At 50.6% G+C, this 24,213-nt stretch overlaps 1 protein-coding gene across 1 annotated transcript; it reads right to left on the bottom strand.

Moving 5' to 3' along the window:
- Positions 1-13,160: 13,160 nt before the first annotated feature.
- On the bottom strand, positions 13,161-21,786 carry LOC129516176 (histone H2A.V). The gene is made up of 5 exons (XM_055335507.1): positions 21,682-21,786; positions 20,146-20,223; positions 16,691-16,804; positions 14,146-14,275; positions 13,161-13,490 (listed from the first exon to the last, which is right to left on the bottom strand). The coding sequence occupies exons 1-5, from the start codon at positions 21,682-21,684 to the stop codon at positions 13,429-13,431; spliced, it is 387 nt and encodes a 128-aa protein (XP_055191482.1). The 5' UTR covers positions 21,685-21,786; the 3' UTR covers positions 13,161-13,428.
- Between the last annotated feature and the right edge of the window lie 2,427 nt (positions 21,787-24,213).

Raw genomic sequence — 24,213 nt, 5'->3', positions numbered from 1 at the left:
CTTCCCTTGGCCCCAAGGGACTCTCCTGGAGAGCTGGCCGCATGACCCGGACACTTACCTCCTATCTGGGCTGTCTGGGCCCTGGGGGTGCCCGCAGAGAAACGTGGCCCAGCCAGAAGTGGGGGTGGTCTCCATGTGCTGAGAACTTGCACACACTGTACGACTGCTTCCTGTGCAGAGCAGGGAGTCGGAGCAGGTTAGCTTGGGGTGTGAGCCCCTGGGGCCTCATCTGGTCCGTTCAGTGACTCCTGGTGTTGAGGTGCTGCTCAGTCCAGAGGAGGCTCCCAGACATCAGCCCTCTGCAAAGTCGGGGCAAATCTGTGACGAAGGCCCAGGAGAAGGTGAACACTGCTGCTCCCAGGGGATCCAGTGTGCTTCCTGGAAGGCAGGGCTCACCCAAGGCCTTTGTCACACCTCTGAAAATGGGGCACAATGCATAGAATCTGCAGTATCTGGTCCATATCCGGGTTTTCCCCATTGGGCCCAGAATGGGTTTGTTACGGTGGGACTCGCATACGGTTGGAAGGCCTGCCGTTCACTCCCTTCTCTGCCTGGCCCAGACTCTGGCCCCCATCTGGTTCTTGTGTCTCTGGTCTCTCTCCTTTCACTTTTGCCACTAGTGTAAACTTGAGAACTTACTGAGTTTATACACCATAAAATTCACCTTTTCTTTTTAAAGATTTATTTGAGAGCGAGAACACAGGCAGGGGGAGAGGCAGAGGGAGAGACAAGTGCCCCGCTGAGCAGGGAGCCCAATGCGGGGCTCGTCCTAGGAGCCAGGATCATGCCCTGAGCATAACAACAGCCCCCAGGCGACCCCCCACACCCTTCTTTATGTGCTTGGTTCCTGTAGCCCACGACGTCCCAGTCGCCTGACACTTGCCCATGTCACTTGCTTCTTCCTCTGGCGCTTGGATTTTCTGTAAACTGGAAGTGAGGCCAAGGATGTTGGACTCAAGCTGGAAGACTTTGTAGTTGATGCCATGTGCACTGGATCCTGTCCCTCGTGGGTGTATGTGAGCTCAGGCCGGCTCAGCAGTGACTGTGCCCCTGCCCAGCGGGCAGGTGACTCGTGGGCAGTGGTTTGCTGCTGTGGGAAGACCCTGTTCCCACACCTTCTGCTGACTGCTCCATTTGAACATCAATTAATGATCTTGGCTAGAATCCATTATTATTCTGTAGCCGTAAAAATAAATTTCAAGTCTCTCCCTCTTTCGGTTACCAAGGACTCCCAGATTCTTACTTAGCCTGTTACAGACAGTACGATGTTTGGTGCTCAGTCCGTCCCAGTCTGACAGCAGAAGCCCCTCTGAGCTGACCTGTGTAGCTTCCATCTGGTGCCAGCTGTCACCAAGCCCTGCCCGTGTGCTCCCTGCAGACAGAGCAGGGTCTGGGGAGAGAAGGACCTGCGTGCATCCTAAAGTCAATATCTGGGGTACCTGGTGGCTCAGTGGGTGAAGCCTCTGCCTTCAGCTCAGGTCATGATCTGGACCATGGGATCCAGCCCCACGTTGGGGGGGGGGGTGTCCCTGCTCAGCAGGGAGTCTGCTTGAGGTTCTCTCTCTCCTTCCATCTGCCCCTCTCGTGACTGGCCCACGTATGTGCACACACATCACATGCATGCTTCTAATAGTTTTTTTTAAAAATGAATTGCAATCTGTGAAAAACAAGCTGTGGCCAAACCCAAGGCAAGTCCTGGCAGGGTTTTTTTTCTTAAGTGGGCTCCCCACCCAACAGGGGGCTTGAACTCACAACCTTAAACGAAAGCTGAAAATACTGTAAATATCCATCACAGGGGACTAGTTACATAAATTATAGGAACTTGTTATTTTTTTTTAAATTTTTTATTTATTTTATGATAGTCACACACACACAGAGAGAGAGAGAGAGAGGCAGAGACATAGGCAGATGGAGAAGCAGGCTCCATGCACCAGGAGCCCGACGTGGGATTCGATCCGGGGTCTCCAGAATTGCGCCCTGGGCCAAAGGCAGGTGCCAAACCGCTGCGCCACCCAGGGATCCCTTGTTAATTTTTTTTAAAGATTTTATTTATTTGAGAAACAGAGAGAGAGGCAGAGACACAGGCAGAGGGAGAAGCAGGCTCCCTGCAGGCAGCCTGGTGTGGGACTCGATCCCGGGTCTCCAGGATCACGCCCTGGGCTGAAGGCAGGCACTAAACCACTGAGCCACCTGGGCTGTCCAGAACTTGTTAATTTATAGTAGCCTTTCCGCTCATATCCCTTTACTACCCTCAGCTCATGATTTTCTTACCCACCATATTCACTAGTGTCCTGAGTGAGCACTACAAGAAGAGGGAGGGAAATCACCGAGGAGGCCGTTGTGCGTTTTGCTCTGAATGTCTGTGTCCCACCAGCAGCCACTCCCCAGGGCACAGGGGGAGGTCAAGGGGGCACCCTATTCATGCAGGAGCACGAGGGTGCACGTTGGGTGTCTCCAACCCCATGGGTGACATCACATGGCTTGCCGCAATGGTAATCAACTCTGGACAAAGTCCCAAACCACGGAGTCCATGCTTCCTTTTTTTTTTTTCTTTTTTTTTTCTTTTCCATGATTCCTTCTGATGGCCCGGTGGCCGAGGCCCGGGAAATGCCAGGGCTGCTGGCATTTTCAACCACAGACAAGCCCCGTGTGCCTACAGGTAGAAGGGACTTCTACACTTGGTCATCGTGAATAAGCTTCTCGTGTGCACGAACATCTGGCGGATGTCTGGGCGCCAGGGGTGTGGTCTCATGCATTTCAAGAGGTCCAGCCCTGCTCCCTCTGCATGTTTCCCAGGAGCCTCCCTCCCTGCATGTTGTGACATCCTAAGATGTAGCTGTTAAAAAAACAAGGTAGTACATCCCCAACATAGCCTCCGATAGGCCTTTGGAAGATGAAAATCAAGGTTAAGAGCAGGAGGATGCCACATAACATATGGCACAGTTTTTGCAAAAAAAAGAAGAAATGTATTTTGGGGCTCGTCTGGGCCTAGAATACCCTCGGGAGGCTCCCCGTGGGCGCCGCTCACCCGCGCCGCTTTTACCTGCATCAACACATCGAGAGCCTCGAACACACACACACACATTCTGAAATGAATCAGTCACAATCGGCTCACTTCAAAATGCTTCATGTAGACAAAGCTATTGCTGAAAAAAATTCGATTTTGTTCGTTATCACTTTCTTAGGCAGTTTTCAAAAATGAAAGCTAGGAAGTACTCAGTTTGCACACCGACCGTGACACACACCTGGCTTCGGGTGCACCCTCGGCCTGCGCTGGCCTCCCACTGGGACACTGGCGCTCAGCCCGTGGAGGGGCTGCCTTTGGCCACGGGTGGAGCGTCCCACCGCCAGGCCCCACGGGTGGACTGGAAAGCGCTGGCTGCTGTTACGTGTGGCCCGTGCCTGGGCCCTCTGCACCCTTCATGAGGCGGGTCACTTCCAACTCACGATCTTTCCCATCTGCCCCAGGCCACTCATCCTCAGAAAGGAATTTTTTGTCTGTGGGCTCTTTCTGGGCCTACTGGTCCTAGAAGTGACCGCTTATTTCATAATGGATTTACAGACTTGTTAACCGAATTGCCCGCTGAAAATAGCGATGACTCACTCGCCCAAGCAGGTCTGGGAAGAAATCGGATGGATTCTTGGTAAACCCTGAACGCAGGCAACAGTCTTTGACCAGAGAGCCCCGGAAAGATGCCCGGTGCACCTGCCATGCTGCGATCTCCGCGTCCTGGCTCCCGGCAGAGGGGTGGCTGTGCCCCACGGTCACCGTGACCATGCGGGGCGGCCGCCGCTGGAAGCCCATGTCCCGCCAAGCCGGCAGCCACCAGCCTGGGTAGGCCTCACGCCCGAGTGGGGGCGGCAGTGGTGGTTTTCCAATCCGCTGAAATCCTGTGACCCGGAATTGGCCACGAAAACCTGACTGGCCACACACTCAACTTTCCGAGTTCCGGGATTTTTCAGGAAATCCTTCGATCAAACAGCAACGGTTGTGTGTCATGAAGGTGGTGGATGTTTGGGGTTTCTTGGGGGTTCCAGCGCTGACCTGGGTTTGCAGGCGGATTTGCGCCGCTCCTGTTCATCCTCAGGTCCTCGCTCTGCCCCTGGCCGGCCGTGGCTGGGGGTCAGGACCGGAAGGGACGAAGCCGAGCTCCCTGGGGAGCGGCGGGCAGCAGCTGGCCGGGCTGGATTGGGCCGCGGGCCGCGGGGTGGGGGGGCGCCCTCCTGTACCTCGTGCACCTCGTGCACCTGCGTCCTGCCTGTGGAGGGGCTGCCCGCCGCAGAGAAGCGGCTGGGGCCGGAGTGCGGGGGCCTGTCCCACCTGGTCTCCCTCCCACCCATCCGGCCCTCAGCAGGGCAGCCGTCAGGGGCAGGGGGGCCTCCTCTGGCTGTCCTGATGGAGCCCAATCCCACGCCCTCGTCTGCGCCCCACTTCGGAGTCGCTGGTGTGCTCGAGCCAGCAATGCTGGGAAGGGCTGTTGGGCGCACCCACAGCGCCCACGGGGGTGCCTGGGACTCCGGGGCCGCGGGCGCTGAAGACAGTGGGCGGCGGGCCATGCATGCAGGGGGGCCCCCGAGGACCCTGCGCCCGGGGCCAGGGCTTCGGCGCATCTCAGATGTTCTGGGCACCATGCCCGGCCCTCGATGACACGATGGATGCCATGTCGCTCGAGTCCTCTTGTGTTGGGATGTGACACTTCATCGGCTCAGAGCCTGGTGGCTGAGACATGCGCCAGGGCTCAGCCAGCATTGCTGTTCCTGGTGGCGTGGGGACGGGCCAGAGCCCCACTGAAGCTCCTCGCCGCCCAAGGGCACCTGCTGTGAGGCCGGGGGTGAGCCACCGGCTGGACGGCGCCAGGCCTGGGAAGCTGGGCCGGGGCCGCACGGACACCCTCTGCCACGTGCCTGGGGAAGCGGGTCCAGGAGAGTGGGGCCACGCTCACTGGTCCCGGGGCCCTGATCCCTACCTGCATTCCCCAAATCCATTGCTTTCTGGTCCAGGCTTGGGGGCCACTGCTCCCAGCTCTGGACGGTTGGCCTCCGGTCTTCCTCCCCCCTTGCTCGAGATGATAAATACGGGGACCCCTGACTGCGGCCAGGGGCGCAGCAGCGCTGGGGCCACCGGGCTCAGGACCAGCGCCGGAGAGCAGGCCCGGGACTGCGGGCCCATGCGGGCGGCCCCAGGGCCAAAGGCTCGTGTGAAGGACCCGGCAATTCATCGTGCAACACTTGCTCACCTGGAGTTTTATTTTTAAAAAAGTGAGCAGCAGCAGTTTAGCGCCCACCTTCAGCCCAGGGTGTGACCCTGGGGTTCCGGGATGGAATCCCACACTGGGCTCCCTACATGGAGCCTGCTTCTCCCTCTGCCTGTGTCTCTGTCTCTGTGGGTCTCTCATGAATAAATAAAGTCTTTCAAAACAGGGGTGCCAGGGTGGCTCAGTGGTTGAGCGTCTGCCTTAGGCTCAGGGTGTGACCCTGGGATCCTGGGATCTAGTCCCTGCATGGAGCCTGCTCCCTGCATGGAGCCTGCTTCTCCCTCTGCCTGTGTCTCTGCCTCTCTGTGTCTCTCATGAATAAATAAAAATCTTAAAAAAATAACTATAAAAAAGCCCCCAAACATTTCAAAACAATTTTTTAAATCTGAACACTTTGGAAAAAAATCTTAATAGGTGCTATTTGATAAAACAGTCTGTGGGGGGATCCCTGGGTGGCGCAGCGGTTTGGCGCCTGCCTTTGGCCCAGGGCGCGATCCTGGAGACCCGGGATCGAATCCCACATCGGCCTCCCGGTGCATGGAGCCTGCTTCTCCCTCTGCCTGTGTCTCTGCCTCTCTCTCTCTCTCTGTGACTATCATAAATAAATAAAAATTAAAAAAAAAAACACAGTCTGTGGGGAAAAAAAAAACAACAGTCTGTGGACAGTGGGATGGTCCTTGAGTGCGGCCACCACAGAGCCATCAGTAGTCTTTGCCTGAAGCTGCTACGAGGAATGTGGCCGACGTGCAGGACAGCTGAGCAGAAGGCCACACCTGCTGGCGAGGAAAGCCGAACCCTGCAGCAGAGCACCTGGCAGAGGGAGAGCTTCAGTGCACAGGCAGCCCAGGGGCTGGCTTCACACTCTAAAGGGAACACATCTGGGGTCATTAATCTGGCAGTGACACACTGCATGGGTTGACAAGGGAGTCTGGGCAGGAAGCAGGCACAGAGGCCGAGGTGTTGGGGGGCAAGAGCAGAACCGGGGTCATTTGCAGGAAGAACCGTCAGCATCTAGGGTGTGTGCTCTACATAGTAGAATTCGGAAGTGGACTCCCAGGAAGAACCTGGAAGGGTGGAGGCCGTGCTCAGCAATGGGGCAGAGACAGGAGGGAAGAGCAGGGAGAGACAGGATGGCCGAGTGAGAACTGCTGCCACGGATGGACACGGGAGGGAGTGGAAGCTTGGGGGCTGTGAGGACTCGAGGCCCTGCGGATGCTGGCCTTCCCAGCAATGGACACCTGTGTCAACCACATTTTCTGTACACAGCTCCAAGCAAGGCAGGACAACGTGGGGCAGCACCTGCACAGCTGCGGGCGGGCTGTGACCCCTCGCATGCCGTGGTGCCCTCTGCATCCCCAGGGCCTGGGCCTGCAGTCACCGGGCCTCAGGTCAAACTCTAGCTGTGTGGCAGCCGGAGCCAGCCAGCGAACGTCCATGAACCTGGATTTCTTCACTTTCCCAGATTCACTTAGGGGCTTACAGACAAATCTACAGAAGGCATGTGCAAAGTTTTCAAAGAAAATGTGTAGTGACCTTCCCTGTTTACAGACGAGAACTCTAAGCTTGGAGCCTCACCCGACCACAAATTTTCTCTCTGTATGTTAAGAAATGCTGACTGAGTAACTGGTAAATTCTGGAAAAGCCTATTTCGACACATTTCAGGTTGGCTCCATCCCTTGGGAATCAACCCTTATGAACCAAGAGCTGAGAAATGGGGGTGCCTGAGGGGCTCAGTTGCTGAAGTGTCTGCCTTTGCCTCAGGTCATTATCTCAGGGTTCTGGGATCGAGTCCCACATTGGGCTCCCTGCTCAGTGAGAGGAGTCTGCTTCTCCCTCTCCCTCTGCTCCTCCCCCTGCTTGTGCTCTCTCTCTGTGTCAAATAAATAAAATCAATATATTTTTTTAAGGTTTCATTTATTTACTCATGAGAGACACACAGAGAGAGGCAGAGACACAGGCAGAGGGAGAAGCAGGCTCCCTGCAGGGAGCCCGATGTGGGACTCGATGTGGGACTCGATCCGGAGACTCCAGGATCACGCCCTGGGCCGAAGGTGGCGCTAAACCGCTGAGCCACCAGGGCTGCCCAATAAAATCAATCTTAAAAAAAAAAAAAGCAAATGAGAAATGGATGCCAGATACCCCTCCACTCCCATAGCCCCACCCTTTCCAGCGCCTGTTTGCCCTAAAACCTCAGCTTAGGATGGAGATGGCTGTGTGGACCCATCTTGAGGCAATGCACATTCCCCGAGGGCCAAGCAGAACATGCACAAAAAAGTGCTTTCAAATTACTTTAAATCGAGGCTCCTCCTAAGCAGATAACAAATCTTGCTCAAAATCTGATTCATGTACCTAAGAAGCAAATGTTCTTAAAACACATTCAGCCCTTGATTGAACTCAGCACACATATCCCAGTGGCACTTTGTTTCCCTAGATCCTGCAAACCTGTCAGTCGTCTGCTAGAACCACATGATCTGGGACGCCTGGGTGGCTCAGCGGTTAAACCGCTGCTTTCAGCTCAGGGTGTGATCCCGGGGTACCAGGATCGAGTCCTGCAACAGGCTCCATAGACGGAGCCTGCTTCTCCCCCTGCCTGTGTCCCTCATGAATAAATAGATAAAATCCTAAAACAAACAAAAAAACCCCACATGATCTGGCTAAAGAACACTTTCTCTCCCTTTCTCTCCTCTAATAGGAAATACTAGAACAGAGCACAAACATCAGACAATGAGAGCCATCCCCTAAATGAATAATCACATGATGAAAGGAATAGAGTAAAATATTAATTGTAGACTCTAGGATGGAGGAATAAGAATTATTGGCTGCATAATGATTTTAACTTTTGTACTTGTTAAAAATTTTTCATAATAACATGTCAAAAAAGAACCACTTCACTATCAACAAGATAAAAAGACAACTTACTCAATAGGAGAAAATATTTGCAAACCATCTAACTGATTAGGGATTAATATCCAAAATATAGACAGAACTCATAAAACAAAAAAAGAACTCTCATACAATTCCATGTCAAATAAACTTAATTGAGGGCACCTGGCTGGCTTGGTCAGTAGAGCGTGTGACTCTTGATCTCTAGGTTCTGAGTTCAAGCCCCATGTTGGGTGTATGGGATGCCCAGGTGTCTCAGTGGTTGGGTGCCTGCCTTCGGCCCAAGGCGTGACCCCGGAATCCCAGGATTGAGTCCCACATCGGGCTCCCTGCATGGAGCCTGCTTCTCCCTCTGCCTGTGTCTCTGCCTCTCTCTCTCTGTGTCTATGAATAGATAAAAATGAAATCTTTAAAAAAAAAAGAAAGTGAAAGAGAAATTTTTTTAAAGCCTAAGTACATGCATTTTTTTTCACCCTTCCTTGTATTTAGTGAGTCCAGACTGGGAGTGGGAGCACCCTAGGAGTTCTAATAGTTTACAGGTAGGATTTCTGGCTTTTTCCCTCTCAATTAGTTGTATTTTTTAAAAATGATTTCTATTTATTTGAGAATGAGCAAAGGGGGAGGCGAGCAGAGGGAGAAGAGCGACTCCCCACTGAGCAGGGAGCCTGATGTGGGGCGCTCGATCCCAGGACTGGAAATCCTGACCTGAGCCACTAAGTTGCCTCGATTAGTTGTATTTCTTGTGTGTTTTTTTTAATATTTTATTTATTCATGATAGAGGGGGCGGGGGCAGAGACAGAAGCAGGCTCCATGCAGGGAGCCCGATGTGGGACTCGATCCCTGGTCTCCAGGATCGTGCCCTGGGCCAAAGGCAGGCGCTAAACCGCTGCGCCACCCAGGGATCCTCTGCATTTCTTGATAAAACAGTTATATTATTTGGGGGAACTTCTTGAAGCATCAATGTCATGATTCTCAAGTCCAAATAAAGCTGAACAAATAATTTGAAAAAACAAAAAACAAAAACATGGGGTTCCCAGCTGGCTCAGTCTGTTGAGGGTCCAACTCTTGATATCAGGTCGTGAGTTCATGCCCCACATGGGTGTAGAGGTTACACAAAAATCAAATCTTAAAAACAAAAAGCAATGTGTAAGACCAAAAATGAAGCTCACAGAGAGACTGGTGGTTGCCAGAGGTAGGGAGTGGGCAGGGTGGGTGCAGGAGGCTGAAAGGTGCAAACTTCCACTTATGAGTAAGGTTTGGCAACGTCACGCACCGCATGACAGCTTGAGAACAATACTGTGTGGTGACTGCATTTAATTGTGGTGACGTCACAATATATACAAATATGGAGTCATTATGCTGTGCATCTGAAGCTAGTATGCTGTCTACCAGTTCTACCTCAATAAAAAAGGATCACAATAAATTCCATAATCGGCACCAAAGCCAGTATTAGGATGTTTCTCATTTCCACTTCAGATCAGATACTCTTCAGGCCACGTAAGTCCCCATATAAATGCTCTTCCTCCTCAGGATATAAAACTCACCTTCTACCTCTCATTTCTTATAGAAATCCTCTTCTAGAAATCCTCTTCAGGTGTTACGGCATGCATATGGGCTGTACTGTGTACAATACAGGTGTGGAAGTAGGTTTTAAAAGTTTACATGTTATGGGGTACCTGGGTGGCACAGTCAGTTGAGCATGTGAGTCTAAGTCGTGATCTTAGTTGTGGGATTGAGCCTTGAAGAATCTGCTTGTTTCTTTCCCTCCCCCCACACTGTACATAAATCTCTTTTATAAAATTTTATAAGTTAAAAAACTTTAGATGCTAGAGTGGGTCTTTTAAAAATTTTTAATTATTTATTTTTAGAGCAGTAGGGAAAGGGAAGGGGGCACAGAGAGAGAAAGGGAGAAGCAGACTCCACGCTGCGCAGAGAGCCCGATGCAGAGCAGAGCAAAATCCCACAACCCTGAGATCATGCCTGAGCTGAATTCAAGAGTCAAACACTCAATCCATTGAGCCCTCCAAATGCCTTGAAGGTCTTTTATTTTTTTAATATAAAACTCCCTTTTTATTTTTTTTAAGATTTTATTTATTTATTGAGACAGAGAGAGAGAGAGAGAGAGAGAGAGGCAGAGACACAGGCTGAGGGAGAAGCAGGCTCCATGCAGGGAACCCGACATGGGACTCGATCCCGGATCTCCAGGATCACACCCCAAACTGCAGGCGGTGCTAAACCGCTGAGCCACCAGGGCTGCCCTAAAACTCCCTTTTTTTTTTTTTTTTTATTATTTTTTTTTTTATTTATTCATAGAGACACACAGAGAGAGAGAGGCAGAGACGCAGGCAGAGGGAGAAGCAGGCTCCATGCAGGGAGCCCGACGTGGGATTCGATCCCGGGTCTCCAGGATCACGCCCTGGGCCGCAGGCGGCGCTAAACCGCTGCGCCACCGGGGCTGCCCTAAAACTCCCTTTTTAAAGAAAAGCTTTTGGGACGCCTGGGTGGCTCAGTTGGTGAAGCATCTCCCCTCTTCAGCTCAGGTCATGATCCCAGGGTCCCTGCTCGGGGGCAAGTCTGCTTCTCCCTCTCCCTCTGCCCGTCCCCCTGCTCATGCTTGCTCTCAAATGAATACAATCTTAAAAAAAAAAAGGGATCCCTGGGTGGCGCAGCGGTTTGGCGCCTGCCTTTGGCCCAGGGCGCGATCCTGGAGACTCGGGATCGAATCCCACGTCGGGCTCCCAGTGCATGGAGCCTGCTTCTCCCTCCGCCTGTGTCTCTGCCTCTCTCTCTCTCTGTATGACTATCGTAAATAAATAAAATAAAAAAAAAAAAAAAAAAAAAAAAGCAGCAGCTGGTATCTAAAGCAATTCTCTAGAAAACTCTAGGAAAAGACCCTATTACTCTCTGTTGATGATTTTGCCTTCTTTTCTGTTGCTACTTGGCCTTCTGAAAACAACTAAGACTACACAGATCTAACTGCTGGCCCTCTCAATGTAGAAACTTCAAAATATGTGCTGAGATGATTCGATCAGAATTTGAAATTTTCTTTTTTTTTTTAGAATTTGAAATCTTTTTTTTTTTAATTTTTATTTATTTATGATAGTCACAGAGAGAGAGAGAGAGAGGCAGAGACACAGGCAGAGGGAGAAGCAGGCTCCATGCACCGGGAGCCCGATGTGGGATTCGATCCCGGGTCTCCAGGATCGCGCCCTGGGCCAAAGGCAGGCGCCAAACCGCTGCGCCACCCAGGGATCCCAGAATTTGAAATCTTCTTATCCCGCCTTGTAAATCAAAGAGAATAAAAGCAATGTACAGAATTCCAGATGTAGAAGGAACACAAGAGGGTCCCCTATCTGATCCCCAATACAAACCTGCGACTGGGTAGGGACGGTTTAGTGTCCAGGACTCCTGGGGACAAGCAGAGGTGTCTGCAGGGTGCACGGACTGGGCTGGCGCACCTGACCCATCTGTGTTCATGCAGCCATTTAGGTGCCCCTGATGTGGTCCAATGGGAGCTACACAGTGTCACCTATAAATTATTTTTGTGACAAAGCAAAATGCAGCAAAAACCAACCCCTCTAGATCCGTCCACATACAGGAAATTCAGGGGACAGAAGAACATCTAAATATCATTTGGGTGTATTTAGTAAAATCTGTAGGGAAAACAACAGTTTCTTCAAAAATTAAATAATAAAAACAAACAGGGAAGAGAAGCTTATAGATTAAAAAGGGACAAGAGGCATCAACAAAACATAAGATACAAAACATGCTGGGACACCCGCTGGTGGGGTCGCGGGAGTGCTCAACTCTGGATCTCAGGGTTGTGAGTTTCAGCCCCACACTGGGCAGGGAGGACTTAAAAGAAAAAAAAAGATACTGAACATGTCTGGATCTTGATTCAAACAAACCAACGGTAAACAGCTGATAGGAAAATCTGAATACTGAGGAGACCTGATCTATCAAATGCTGTGTTAAGATTGTGACTATGGACCAAATTGCCCCAGCATTAGACTTAGCAGGCGTGCAGATGTGAAAATAAATCATGCTCAAACACGATTCAAACCAATAATCCACTGGGAGGAGGGATCGAGGGGCATCCAGGTAAAACGCAACTGACCACAGGATAACTGCTGGAAGTCGGAGTACACCGGGGTTCATTATACTATTCTCTTTATTTTTCTGTATTTTTGAAATTTTCCATAATAAAAATAAGTTTTTAAAAATGAGAGTTTTGTTTTGATAGTGCTACATTATAAAACATTTAGAAATTTTCTTTTTTAATGAAGACTTCCAAGCAGAAAAATAGAACTTTCTGATGGACCATTAATCGATACATTAATTTTACAAGTTACTTAGAAACTGACAAAGTCAAATAGTTTCAAAAATATGGCACAAATTGCTGAGTGTTACTGTAGCAATAAAAGACCACTAAAAGCTGGAAGTTTAAGTAAAAGTAGAAAACTCTGATAAATTTAACTTTAATCCCAGGTAAGAGGGAGGCTGTGGAGTCAGCCAAATCAAAGCTTGTATCCCAGCCCCGCAGTCTCCGGTCTACGAGATAAATGGCTTCCGGAGAACAGGAACTTCTGTGAGCCTCGGTTTCCATACCTTTAAAAATGGGTGTAACAGAATTTCTCAATTACTAAAGCACTTAGTTCAGGGCCTGCCACATAATAAATGCTCAGTAAATAATTCAATGCAATTCCACTATCCCCACTAGAATGTCATCAATTCTAAATGTACATTTTCATCCTCAAATCCCTCTGGAATTGGGATGCATCTCCTAATTGCTGGCATACCATGGTTTAATTGGCAGTTTTTCTTTCCTTCATTGTGGGTAAAATAACAGTGCGTACTGCAAATGGAAAGCCACCTAAGATTTACATAATAATAGGAGACTCTATAGTCCCAATATCTGTTTTAAAATTATGAATATAGGATAACTGATTGGAAATTTAAGAAATTTCAAAGTATGACCAAAATATTTCCAACCCATCACAAACAGAACAGTTTTGAGACAAATTATTTTTGTAAAAAATGGTTTATCAATTCCATTTTTGTATAAAACACACGGGAGAAACCTAGCCAATCAACACGCAAGTGCTGCCACATGGAAAGGTACTTTATCAAACTTTGAGCCTAAGAACGTACAAATATCTCTTATCACGTCTACAGTAATTGTCTATGCTTATCCATCCGCCTCTTTTAAAAATTCCACATATCCCCATTATTTCTTCTGTCCCAGTTACAGTACAATGACGGGGAGGAAGGGGTCGGGTAAAACAATGCTCTAAGCGGTTTTCTGCTGTCCCTTCTTTCCAATCAGAGACTTGTGGATGTGCGGGATCACACCTGGAAGGAAATGCACAGATCAACAACTTCGCACTGGCTCTCGCCTACCAGTGTCTCCATGGACAGCAACCACACAGAAATGAAATTCCATAACGTCCCCTTTCACACGCTGATCCTGGGACTGTACCTACACCCAGGAAAGGCTCCCTCTCTTGGGGTCTGGGAACTCCCCCTAAAACTATGCAAAACAGTGCTTTTTTGGTTTGGGGGCAAGACCCATCACAGCTTCCAGAAGGTTCTCTGAAGGTGACCCAGCAAAGACTTTGAACCACAGCTCACATCACACCTGCACTCCCCCTGAAATGCTCAATGACCTCAGCCCTGGTTTTCAAGGGCTCACCCTCAGCAGTTTCTCAAGGTCATTTTTAACAGAGTTAAAGTGTATGAGAAATATTTTAAACACTAAGTTGTAAGTATCATATATGAGATTCAGACAAGGAGCTTGCTAAAATAAAAGTAGCCCTGTATGTGGCTACAAAGGAGGACTATGTATTCAGGTCAGGACAAACAGAAGCCTTAATTGTAACAGAGCCCACACTGATGGACTCTAAGCCTGTGTGTGTTCTAGCCAACTTCACAGGTGCTGGATCGCTGATCTGAAATATGTCGTTAGAAAGGCCAGTACGACAGAGGCTGAAGAGGTAATCATACGCACCACCCCCAGCGATGGTAGCCTTGATGAGAGAATCCAATTCTTCATCACCGCGGATTGCAAGCTGCAAGTGGCGCGGAGTGATCCGCTTTACCTTGAGGTCCTTGGAAGCGTTACCTGCCAGCTCCAGCACCTACAAGGTACGTGTGAGAGAGCATGTCAGAGGGCAAAGCATTTGAAGATCAGTAGAGACTTGCAATTATAGATAAAAAGATTCCTGCGGCATCTGTACACAAGACACACAACAGATACATAAACCAACAACACCAGTTCCTTCTTATATTTCTGATGCTTTTAGAGAAATCTCATTACTCCACTGGGTCCTTTTATAGCCACTTTCTGCAGGAATGCTAGACACTTGAGCAAGAACCTGCTTCTACAGGAAGAAGGGCAAGGGATAACACCATCTCTTTGCCAAGATTCTGAATATGAACATCTAGGAGAATCATTCATTTACTATAACCCTATAGTCTATTTGTGCAGAGCCCCCCCCCTTTATTTTGAAAGATTTATTTATTTATTTATTCATGATAGACAGAAAGAGAGAGAGGCAGAGACACAGGCAGAGGGAGAAGCAGGCTCCATGCCGGGGGCCCGATGCGGGACTCAATCCCGGGACTCCAGGATCGCGCCCTGGGCCAAAGGCAGGCGCTAAACCGCTGAGCCACCCAGGGATCCCCAAGTGCAGAGTCCTTAATGGCTGGAATTTCTTTCTTACGACTTGTGGAAAAGTTTAAAAATATAATGAAAATACTTTCTTATTCAGAGTTTTTTTTTTTTTAATTTTTATTTATTTATGATAGTCACAGAGAGAGAGAGAGAGAGAGAGAGAGAGGCAGAAACACAGGCGGAGGGAGAAGCAGGCTCCATGCACCGGGAGCCTGATGTGGGATTTGATCCCCGGTCTCCAGGATCGCGCCCTGGGCCAAAGGCAGGCGCCAAACCGCTGCGCCACCCAGGGATCCCCTTATTCAGAGTTTTTAACATCACTGGGCCCTATAATCTGCAGACAATTACTAGAAGCCCTTCATTCTAGAATGGGAATTTCAACTAAAAGAATTTCAAAGTCCCAACTGGCCATAAAACTGCGTTTTTAATTTGTTTTTGCCTCCACGGACTATACAAGCATTATAAAACCTCTGATGGAGGGATCCCTGGGTGGCTCAGAGGTTTGGCGCCTGCCTTTGGCCCAGGGTGCAATCCTGGAGTCCTGGGATCGAGTCCCACATCGGGATCCTGGCATGGAGCCTGCTTCTCCCTCCACCTGTGTCTCTGCCTCTCTCTCTCTCTCTCTCTGTGTCTATCATAAATAAATAGATAAATCTTAAAAAAAAAAAAAAAAAAAAAAAAAAAAAAAAACCTCTGATGGAAGTCCTACAAAAATAACTCCACGAGCCGCACTGAGATAGAGTGGCAGGAAGCCTTCGTGTGCATCAGAAGCCACTAGCACGCTGTAAAAACCACCAGGACCCCCTTCATTAGCCTCAGAGACTCTGGATGGTCTGTGGGGGGAGGCCTCATCCAAGCATCTTTTGAAGGCTCCCCAAGTGATCCTAGTGCAAAGCCAAGGGCGATAAATGATTATCCCTGACCTTAGATTCCAGTATTTTCTTTACTTCTAGTGACTAAACCCCCAAACTTAAGTATTTGGAACAATCAGAGCCTCCCCACGAGTGAAGGAGTTAAACATACACCTCTCCAAAGTCTGCCACTAAACACACACACTGGTGTGAGCTGCTGCAGGAGAGAGGGGGACAAAGGCTCTGGTCACCCACACTAACTGCCTGGCTCAGGACCTAACAGATTTGACACTGTCTGGGGGTCAAAGTTCACGAAATGACAGCAGTGACAATACACACATCAACCACATCTCTGCTGGGGAAGAACCTTCCCCGGGTCTACCCGCTTGACTACTGCCACCACCTGCTACTCTAACAAATGCCCCAGCTTGGGATGTGGCTAAAGGAGTTTCAGAGCCCTGAATGGGGCTAGACGGAGGCAGTGCTAATCCATCAGCCAAGTCTTAAGAATGAATTAACTTTTCTTCCTGAGAAGTCAAACTGACCAAGATGCAGCATTTTAGGTATACGACCCCCCAGAGAACCAAAAGGACCAATAAGGTCTTTTACCAAAATTCCTTATCACTATGATCTTTAAAGCTGTACCATCACAGTGGCAAACCCTGACCCCACCCCAAATCTTCACTCATGAAGATTCTGGTCTAACCTCACAAGGATCACATCGCAGTGATACGTATTATTCAGGGCTCCCTTCACTACTACTCTAGAACTGAAAGGATTGTACATTCTGTTGTCACATTGCTTAAACTATGGGTCACTGACCCTAGCCTGAACTTTTTTTTTTTTTTTCCCTTAGCCTGAACTTTAAACGTGAGTACATGAAGGTTCCTCTGCCCCCAGTGCTGGGCAGCTAGGACCAGCAAGATGCAGTTTAAAGTACATGTATCATTTTGTTTCAAGCCATGACTCACGGGTTCCAGCCCCTCAGACCCCCACAAACCCCATGAACAACAGATCCCTTTGCCGACCTCTGCAGTGAGGTACTCCAGAATCGCAGCGCTGTACACAGCAGCCGTGGCACCGACCCTTCCATGGCTGGTGGTGCGAGTCTTCAGATGTCTGTGGATGCGGCCCACGGGAAACTGAAAGACAGACCATCAGAATGGGAAGCACCTGAGAGTCTTGACATCACTCTCCCTAGTATGATGCATGGCGGAGCGACAGGAGAAAGCAGGAGAGAAGGTAAATTTGGTTGCATGCATCAGAGGTCAGACCTATTTGGCAAGGAGCAGTCCCTAGACCTGTGTGTGTCCTGGAAAGGAACCCCACATCTTCACGCCGTTTACCCTACTGAAGAACAAAGAAAAGGCACAGTGCCAGGAACCACCACAGGCTTTTAGGAATCAATTCTGAATACGGGGTGTCATGGCAACTTGCAGAGAAACCACGTGGTGCGGCATCCACTGCTCGTCCCATGGGGCCTTAAGTTGTGTCGGGGTCATCAATCCAGAGAACAGTCTCATGTGACTTCCACTCCCACCTTCCTTGGACCCCAGCGCCACCCTTCCTTGCTCAGGTTCAAGAGGGGATCTGATAGTTAGGAAAAGCCAACACCATTCCCTCAGTGTTCTAAGAATCTCCTCAGCTCCCAGAGGTCCCAGTGCTGTGCCCCTGAACTCCTGCCAGTCCCCACCATACCCCACCCCTACACCCCTCCTTTCCAAAAGCAAGAGTCATTCATTTACTCATTTATTTATTCATGTTTAAGGAGGCACTGCACCCAGCCTAGAGCCTGATGCAGAGCTTGAACTCATAACCTGGGATCATGACTTGAGCCGAGATCCAGAGTCAGACATCTAACCACCTGAGCCACCCAGACGCCCCTTCAATGGCAAAATTTCAGTGGAAATGCTGAAACCCTAACTTTTTTTACTTTTTTTTCTTTTTAAGATTTTATTTATTCGTGAGAGACACAGAGAGGGGCAGAGACACAGGCAGAGGGAGAAGCAGGCTCCCTGCAGGGAACCCGATGTGGGACTTGATCAGGGACTCAGGAAAACACCCCAGACCAAAGGCAGACATTCAACCGCTGAGCTACCCAGGCATTCCAAACCTAACTTTCCCGTCACCTGTTTTACTTAATCCAAACCTGGCTTTTGCCAAACATCCTTGAAGGTCAAGAGTCAGTGGTGAACTTGAACTGCCAAATCCAGTAGCCATTTCTAGATCAAATCCTTCCAGAGGAAAAGCATGGTATTTTGTTTACATTCGTTCACTAAGTAATCCTGAGCTCCCCCAAGCAGGCAGGTTGTCTCACACATATTAAATTAGGGCTTCCAATTCCATTTCTTCCTAGGCTACAGAGATTACAGAGTTCTAATGCTGCCTTAGGGTGGGCTTCAGGCTTTTCTTTTTTTTTTTAAAGATTTATCTATCTAATTATTTATTTATGATAGATAGAGAGAGAGAGACAGACAGGCAGACACAGGAGGAGGGAGAAGCAGGCTCCATGCTGGGAGCCCGATGTGGGACTCGATCCTGGGACTCCAGGATGGCGCCCTGGGCCAAAGACAGGCGCTAAACTGCTGAGCCACCCAGGGATCCCCAGGCTTTTCTTTATCAGACTCAAATACCCTGTGCTTCTCAGGGTGCACCTGGGTCCCCGTGTTCCTTTCTCACGCTCTATATAGCAAACATCCATGGCGTGAACTGCCAATTTTACATACCTGAACTTATATGTGTAATTCTTTTCATCACTCCCTCTTGGAAAAGGGGCTCAAATCTACACTCGTGGACATCTTCGGGTGGGTGTTCTGAACTTCAAGTTACTCACTTGAAATTCATTACATCATAACCCGTTCCTCCAACAACACAAACTCCTCTGACTCTCTGGTTCTGAGTCAGACAAATCTTTGTCTTACCGCTCAACCCTGTGCTTCCCCTTCCACTCGTGGGGGACACACACATGCTCCCATTGCTTCTGCCCCGCTCTGGCTCATGTCTGTGTTACCTGTGGCACAGGAACAGCCTCTGCTATCTTCCCACTCCCCTCAACATCTTCACAGAGATCTACACGATGCTCTAAACACAGAATTTACCATCAAGTGTACTTTCCATCCCCTTCCTTTAGTACCCCTGGATTATGTCATCTTGCTCCAAAATTTTCAGTGGCTCACCACTGCCAAGGGGATCAAAGTCCACACCTTACAGTCTGGCCTTCACACTTTCCTTTAAAAAGGGTCTCTTAGGGATCCCTGGGTGGCGCAGCGGTTTGGCGCCTGCCTTTGGCCCGGGGCGCGATCCTGGAGACCCGGGATCGAATCCTACGTCGGGCTCCCAGTGCATGGAGCCTGCTTCTCCCTCTGCCTATGTCTCTGCCTCTCTCTCTCTCTGTCTGTGTGACTATCATGAATAAATAAAAATTTAAAAAAAAAAAGGGTCTCTTATATGTAGGGAGTAATTCTTATTCAGAAAATTTTGAGCTTGTGGATTAAAGCTACAATAACTAAAAGACATAAAGTTTGATAAAATAGTGTTTTGAGTATATCACAGAGTCTCAAACTGAAGCAACTGGGGAGACATTAAAAGGATTAATGAATAGTTCATTATTCTACCCAACACTCTGTCTCATCCTCAGAGTTACGTACCACTACAGATACCTCTCCAAAAGAAAAACCACAGCAGACTTACTTTAACATTATACAATTTACAAAAGAACCAGGAAATACTTACAATCTAGAAATAACAGATTTTAAAAGCAAAATCACAGACTTCACTTAAGGTCATTTCATGACTTGTTCTCATTTAGAATACAAATTAAAAGACTGTTGCTTTAGGATTTACTTTTTTTTTAACTTTTTTTTCTTTTTTTAATTTATGATAGTCATACAGAGAGAGAGAGAGGCAGAGACACAGGCAGAGGGAGAAGCAGGCTCCATGCACCGGGAGCCCGACGTGGGACTCGATCCCGGGTCTCCAGGATTGTGCCCCGGGCCAAAGGCAGGCGCCAAACCGCTGCACCACCCAGGGATCCCAGGATTTACATTTTGATCAATTAATCTCATTAAAAGGGATCCCACATCGGGCCCCCGGTGCATGGAGCCTGCTTCTCCCTCTGCCTATGTCTCTGTCTCTGTGTGACTATCATAAATAAATAAAAGCTTAAAAAAAAATTCTCTTAAGTAGGAAGATTTAAAAAAAAATTAATCTCATTAAAAGGCCAGGAGTACATTTTTGCAATTAATATAACATCTATGGCCCTCACAACAGTAAAGAAACTTATTTACTTATTCGAGAGAGAGAGAGAGAGAGGCGCAGAGACACAGGCAGAGAGAGAAGCAGGTTCCACTCAGGGAGCCCGATGTGGAACTCGATCCCTGGACCCGGGATCACGCCCTGAGCCAAGGGCAGATGCTCAACTGCTGAGCCACCCAAACATCCCAAGAAACTAATTTAATAGTGAATGACGGAGAGCATCAATTACCTGTAGCCCGGCTCTCTGGGAGCGAGATACTGCCTTAGCCTTGGCCTTCCCACTGTCCTTTCCAGCTTTGCCTCCAGCCTAAGTAAAAAAAAAAAAAAAAGCTCCAGATGAAGAACTGGAAGATGCTATTTCAAAAATACTTGGGAAATAATTTTTGCCAGTTTTACTTAAGGTAGTTTAAAAAACTACATGATCTCCTTCCTCAATTTCAAATATACACGTGTTATTTCACCATATATTAAGTTACATAAATATGTCAAACCATCAAGACTATAATTTTTACATTGGAAATAGTTCATAATAAGGTATTTTTAAGAGATTAAACAAAAAGAGATTAAACAAAAACAGTTAAAATACATCATTTCCACGGAAATAATCAGAAGATTAGTTGTTGGGGAGAGAGAAAAAAAAGCACCTTAAAAAAGAAAACTCTCAAAAATGTCAACATGGAAATACATGACCCAGCAATCCCACCCTGGGTCTCTCCCCACAGAATAGAACAATGTGATGTGTGTGCATGTTCACAACAGCCCAAAGACAGAAACAGCCGTGTCTGCAGAGGTAGGGGATGCAGTACGTGTACACAACGGACTAGTACTCAGCTATAAAGAGGACGTTCTGGCACCTGCTCTGACATGGACCCATAAAGGACATGACCCCAAAGGACAAATACTGTTAGTGCATCTTACAGGAGCATCTGGTCAAAACCAGAGGGACAGAGTAGAAGGGGGGCTGCCAGAGGCTGGAACAAAGAGTCAGTGTGCAATGGGTACAGAGTTCCACTCTGGGAAGAAAGGAAAGTTCTGGAGATGACTGGCAGTGCTGGTTGCAGAACAACGTACTTAATACCACTGACTGGACATGAAAGAGTGGCTAAAATGGCAAATTTTGTTATGTATATTTGAGAATTTAAAAAAAAAAAGGGCCTTCCAGTTTACACTAACAGGGTTAAACAAATTTCTATCAACTGATAGAAAAAAATAAAATAATCTGACCGTTCACAAATAAAGCATGGTACAGAGGTGCAAGGGAAAATATGCAGCCATTTCAACCAGCGAAGTGCAGGTATGCACTGTCCCCCGGATGCAGGAGCTCTGTCGGCTGGACACCTGCTCGCTGTCTCCCCCATCTGCCCTCCGGCCTGTGGGACACTTGCCCCCTGACTCCAGGGACAGAGGAGCTCCCGCCCGCGGGACACCTGCCGCCGGACACCTGGTCCCTAGCGCCCAGGACGGAGGAGCTCCCGCCCGCGGGACACCTGCCCGCCGGCCCCCGGGGACCGCGGCTCCGCAGCTCCGCAGCAAGCCCACAGCTCGCAGCCGCTGGTATTTTTAGCTCCCGTGCGGCCGCTGGCGGAGAGACGCAGGCGTGCGGCGCTGCCCGGGGACCCAGCGGAGAGCCCGCCGCCCGCCCGGGACGCAGGCCGGCCGCACGGCCCGCTCCCCTCGCTGCTCGCGGGCGCCAGGGCGGGCGGGGGCCCCGGGCCGCCTCAACAGGTAGCGGCGTCGACCCTGGCCGCTAGGCCGCCGCCCTCACCATGTCTCGGCCGCTCCCGCCCTCGCTCCCGCCGAGCCGCCGCTCCGGAGCACCGACCACCACCACCCCCGCCGCCGCCGCCGCCGCCGCCGCCGCCGCTGGAGCCCGGACAATAACCGGTGCCCGCTTTGCACCGCCCCGGCCAATCCCCGCTCGCCTTGCTGGTTTGAACCCCAGCAACCGCCCAATCGCGGTCCCCCTTCTAGCCAGGCCCCGCCCCCCGGCACCTCCTCCCTAACGGCTGTTTGTTTTTGCACACGGCACGCGGGGGCGGGGCCTCCAGGCCCAACACTGACGCGCTCGTGTGCGCGCGCGGGGGCGGGGCCGCGTACCTCTGTCCGCCTGTTGCCACGACTCCTGCCCGAAGAGCGGAGGGGCGGGCTAATAAGGGCGGACGGCTGGGTAGTCAACCAATGAGGGCACCGCCCGCGAGCAGGGGAGGCGGGCTTCCGTGAACGACAGTGGGGTTAGCCAATGGGTGGGCAGTTCGGAGGCGGCCGCGGCTTTCCCGCGCGTTCTCGGCGCCCGGTCCGCCGCGGTGTGGGACGCAGGGTTTGGGTGGCCCGCGGCCGGGAGCGGCGTGCGGACCCCCGGAGTGAGGCCGGCCTCCCCAGGACCCGGCCCGCCGGGTGTTCCTGCCTTTCGCTGGTCCGCGTGCGGCGCCCTGCGTCGGCATTTGTCCTGCTGCCCTCCTCCCGCGTCCGCGCGGCGGGGACCCCGGAGGTTTCGTGGGCGCTTCCTGTGGGGTGCACCGGATGGCCCCGGTGCCAGCGCTCCCTCGGGACTCCGGGGTGGGAGAAGGGCGCTCCGGTCAGCAACCCGAGTCTGGCCCAGGAGCAGATGCCCTCGGTGCCCCAGGCCCCCTCTGCGCCCCGCGCGCCCCTGCTGACTCCGCCCCTCCTCTTTGCCCCTCGCTCCCCTGCAGACCTGTCCCGCCCACTGTGCACCTGCAAACCCCGCCGCTCCTCATTGCCCCGCGTTCCCCTGCAGACCCCGCCCCTCCTCATTGCCCCTGGCTCCCCTGCACACTCCGCCCCTGCCCCGTGCACCTGCAGACCCCGCCCCTCCTCATTTACCTCGCTCCCCTGCAGACCTGCCCCGCCCCACTTTGAACCTGCAGACCCCGCCTCCGGAGACCGCACTGGGGCCCTCCCTGGCTGCGTGTGTGACCCGCCAAGGCACCTCGTATCCCACGCCGGCCCACCGTGCAGGGTTTGGGTGAGCGCTACGCGGTGGCCTGGAGAAAGCACTCACCGGGTACCTAGCACGGATCAATACCCGATAAACTTTGCTCACGGATTCGGGGAACATGGAGTTAGATTGACAGACCCTGGTGCTCATCTCAAGTGGTACTGAAGACGCCTGTCCTGGCTTCTGTGTCCTGTTGAGAGCCGCGAGAAACAGAGTGAGGCCCACAGACTCCAGAAAACCGATGGGGTTTTCTGGCATCTGTAAACACTGCCTGTTACCGATCTTTGAAAGCAGGTGTGTTAGTGAATCAAGTCTAGCTCCCCGAGAGCTCGGGCTGCAAGGAAGGTGGCATGAGCTCACAAAGAACCCCAGCGTGACCAGGGCAGTTCAGGGATTAGCATCCCTTGGTGATAAATTGCCACACGTGATGCAACCGGATCAGAGACGGTGTAACGCTTCTCCAGGCGCAGTGCCTACGCGGCACCATCAGCATTACCCGCAATTGTTGGAAGAGCAGATTCGGACCCCGACCCACACGTCTGAACCAGAAACTGTGGCTGGGGTCATGGGGCTGGCAGGGAGGGTGCATAGGAGCGTCTGAGCAGGTCCACACAGAGGCACCTGTTTCCTCAGCTGCCCGGGGTCCACTGGTCATTGCTCAGGAGTCTTCCCAGGAAGTGTGCTCGACCCAAGGGGGCAGCATGGCCCAGAGGTCAGTCCTCTGGGCACAGCCGGCCTCCCAGGCTGGTGGAGGTGGGGTAGCGGTGCCCCAGTCCTGTGCCTTAATTTGAAAGCATCTTGAAGAGCCCTTGGACTCTATAGTGTCCTGTGTGTGATTCCCCCCAATCTGCTGAGCGGCACTGCTGTCCCACTTCTCCCTCTCCTCCATCCATCTCTTCATTTTCTTATAGCAGTTTCGCCAGGAGCACCCCCCCCCCGGCGAACTGGCGAAGGCAAATCCCCCCACATTAGAGTCTGTTTCCTGGGAAACCTGACCTAACACAAAGGTTTTTTCTTTGCAAAGTTGTAGTTGATTTTTCAAGTGGGTGATGTATTCATGAGCACAGAATTGTAAAGGTACAGAGGGTAGCAGTCATCCTACCCCAGTCATCCATCTTCCCAGGCTGCCAGAGTGATGGCAGCATCCTCCCGCCTTTCGGGAAGACGGTCTTTTTTAATTTTTTTTAAATTTTTATTTATTTATGATAGTCACAGAGAGAGAGAGAGAGAGAGAGAGAGAGGCAGAGGGAGAAGCAGGCTCCATGAACCAGGAGCCCGATGTAGGATTCAATACCGGGTCTCCAGGATCGCGCCCTGGGCCAAAGGCAGGTGCCAAACCGC

The sequence above is a fragment of the Nyctereutes procyonoides genome, unplaced genomic scaffold (genome assembly GCF_905146905.1).
Source record: "Nyctereutes procyonoides isolate TBG_1078 unplaced genomic scaffold, NYPRO_anot_genome, whole genome shotgun sequence".
Classification (NCBI taxonomy): domain Eukaryota; kingdom Metazoa; phylum Chordata; class Mammalia; order Carnivora; family Canidae; genus Nyctereutes; species Nyctereutes procyonoides.
Note: the sequence above shows the minus strand (reverse complement) of the source record. Positions and strands in the feature narration are given on the sequence as shown.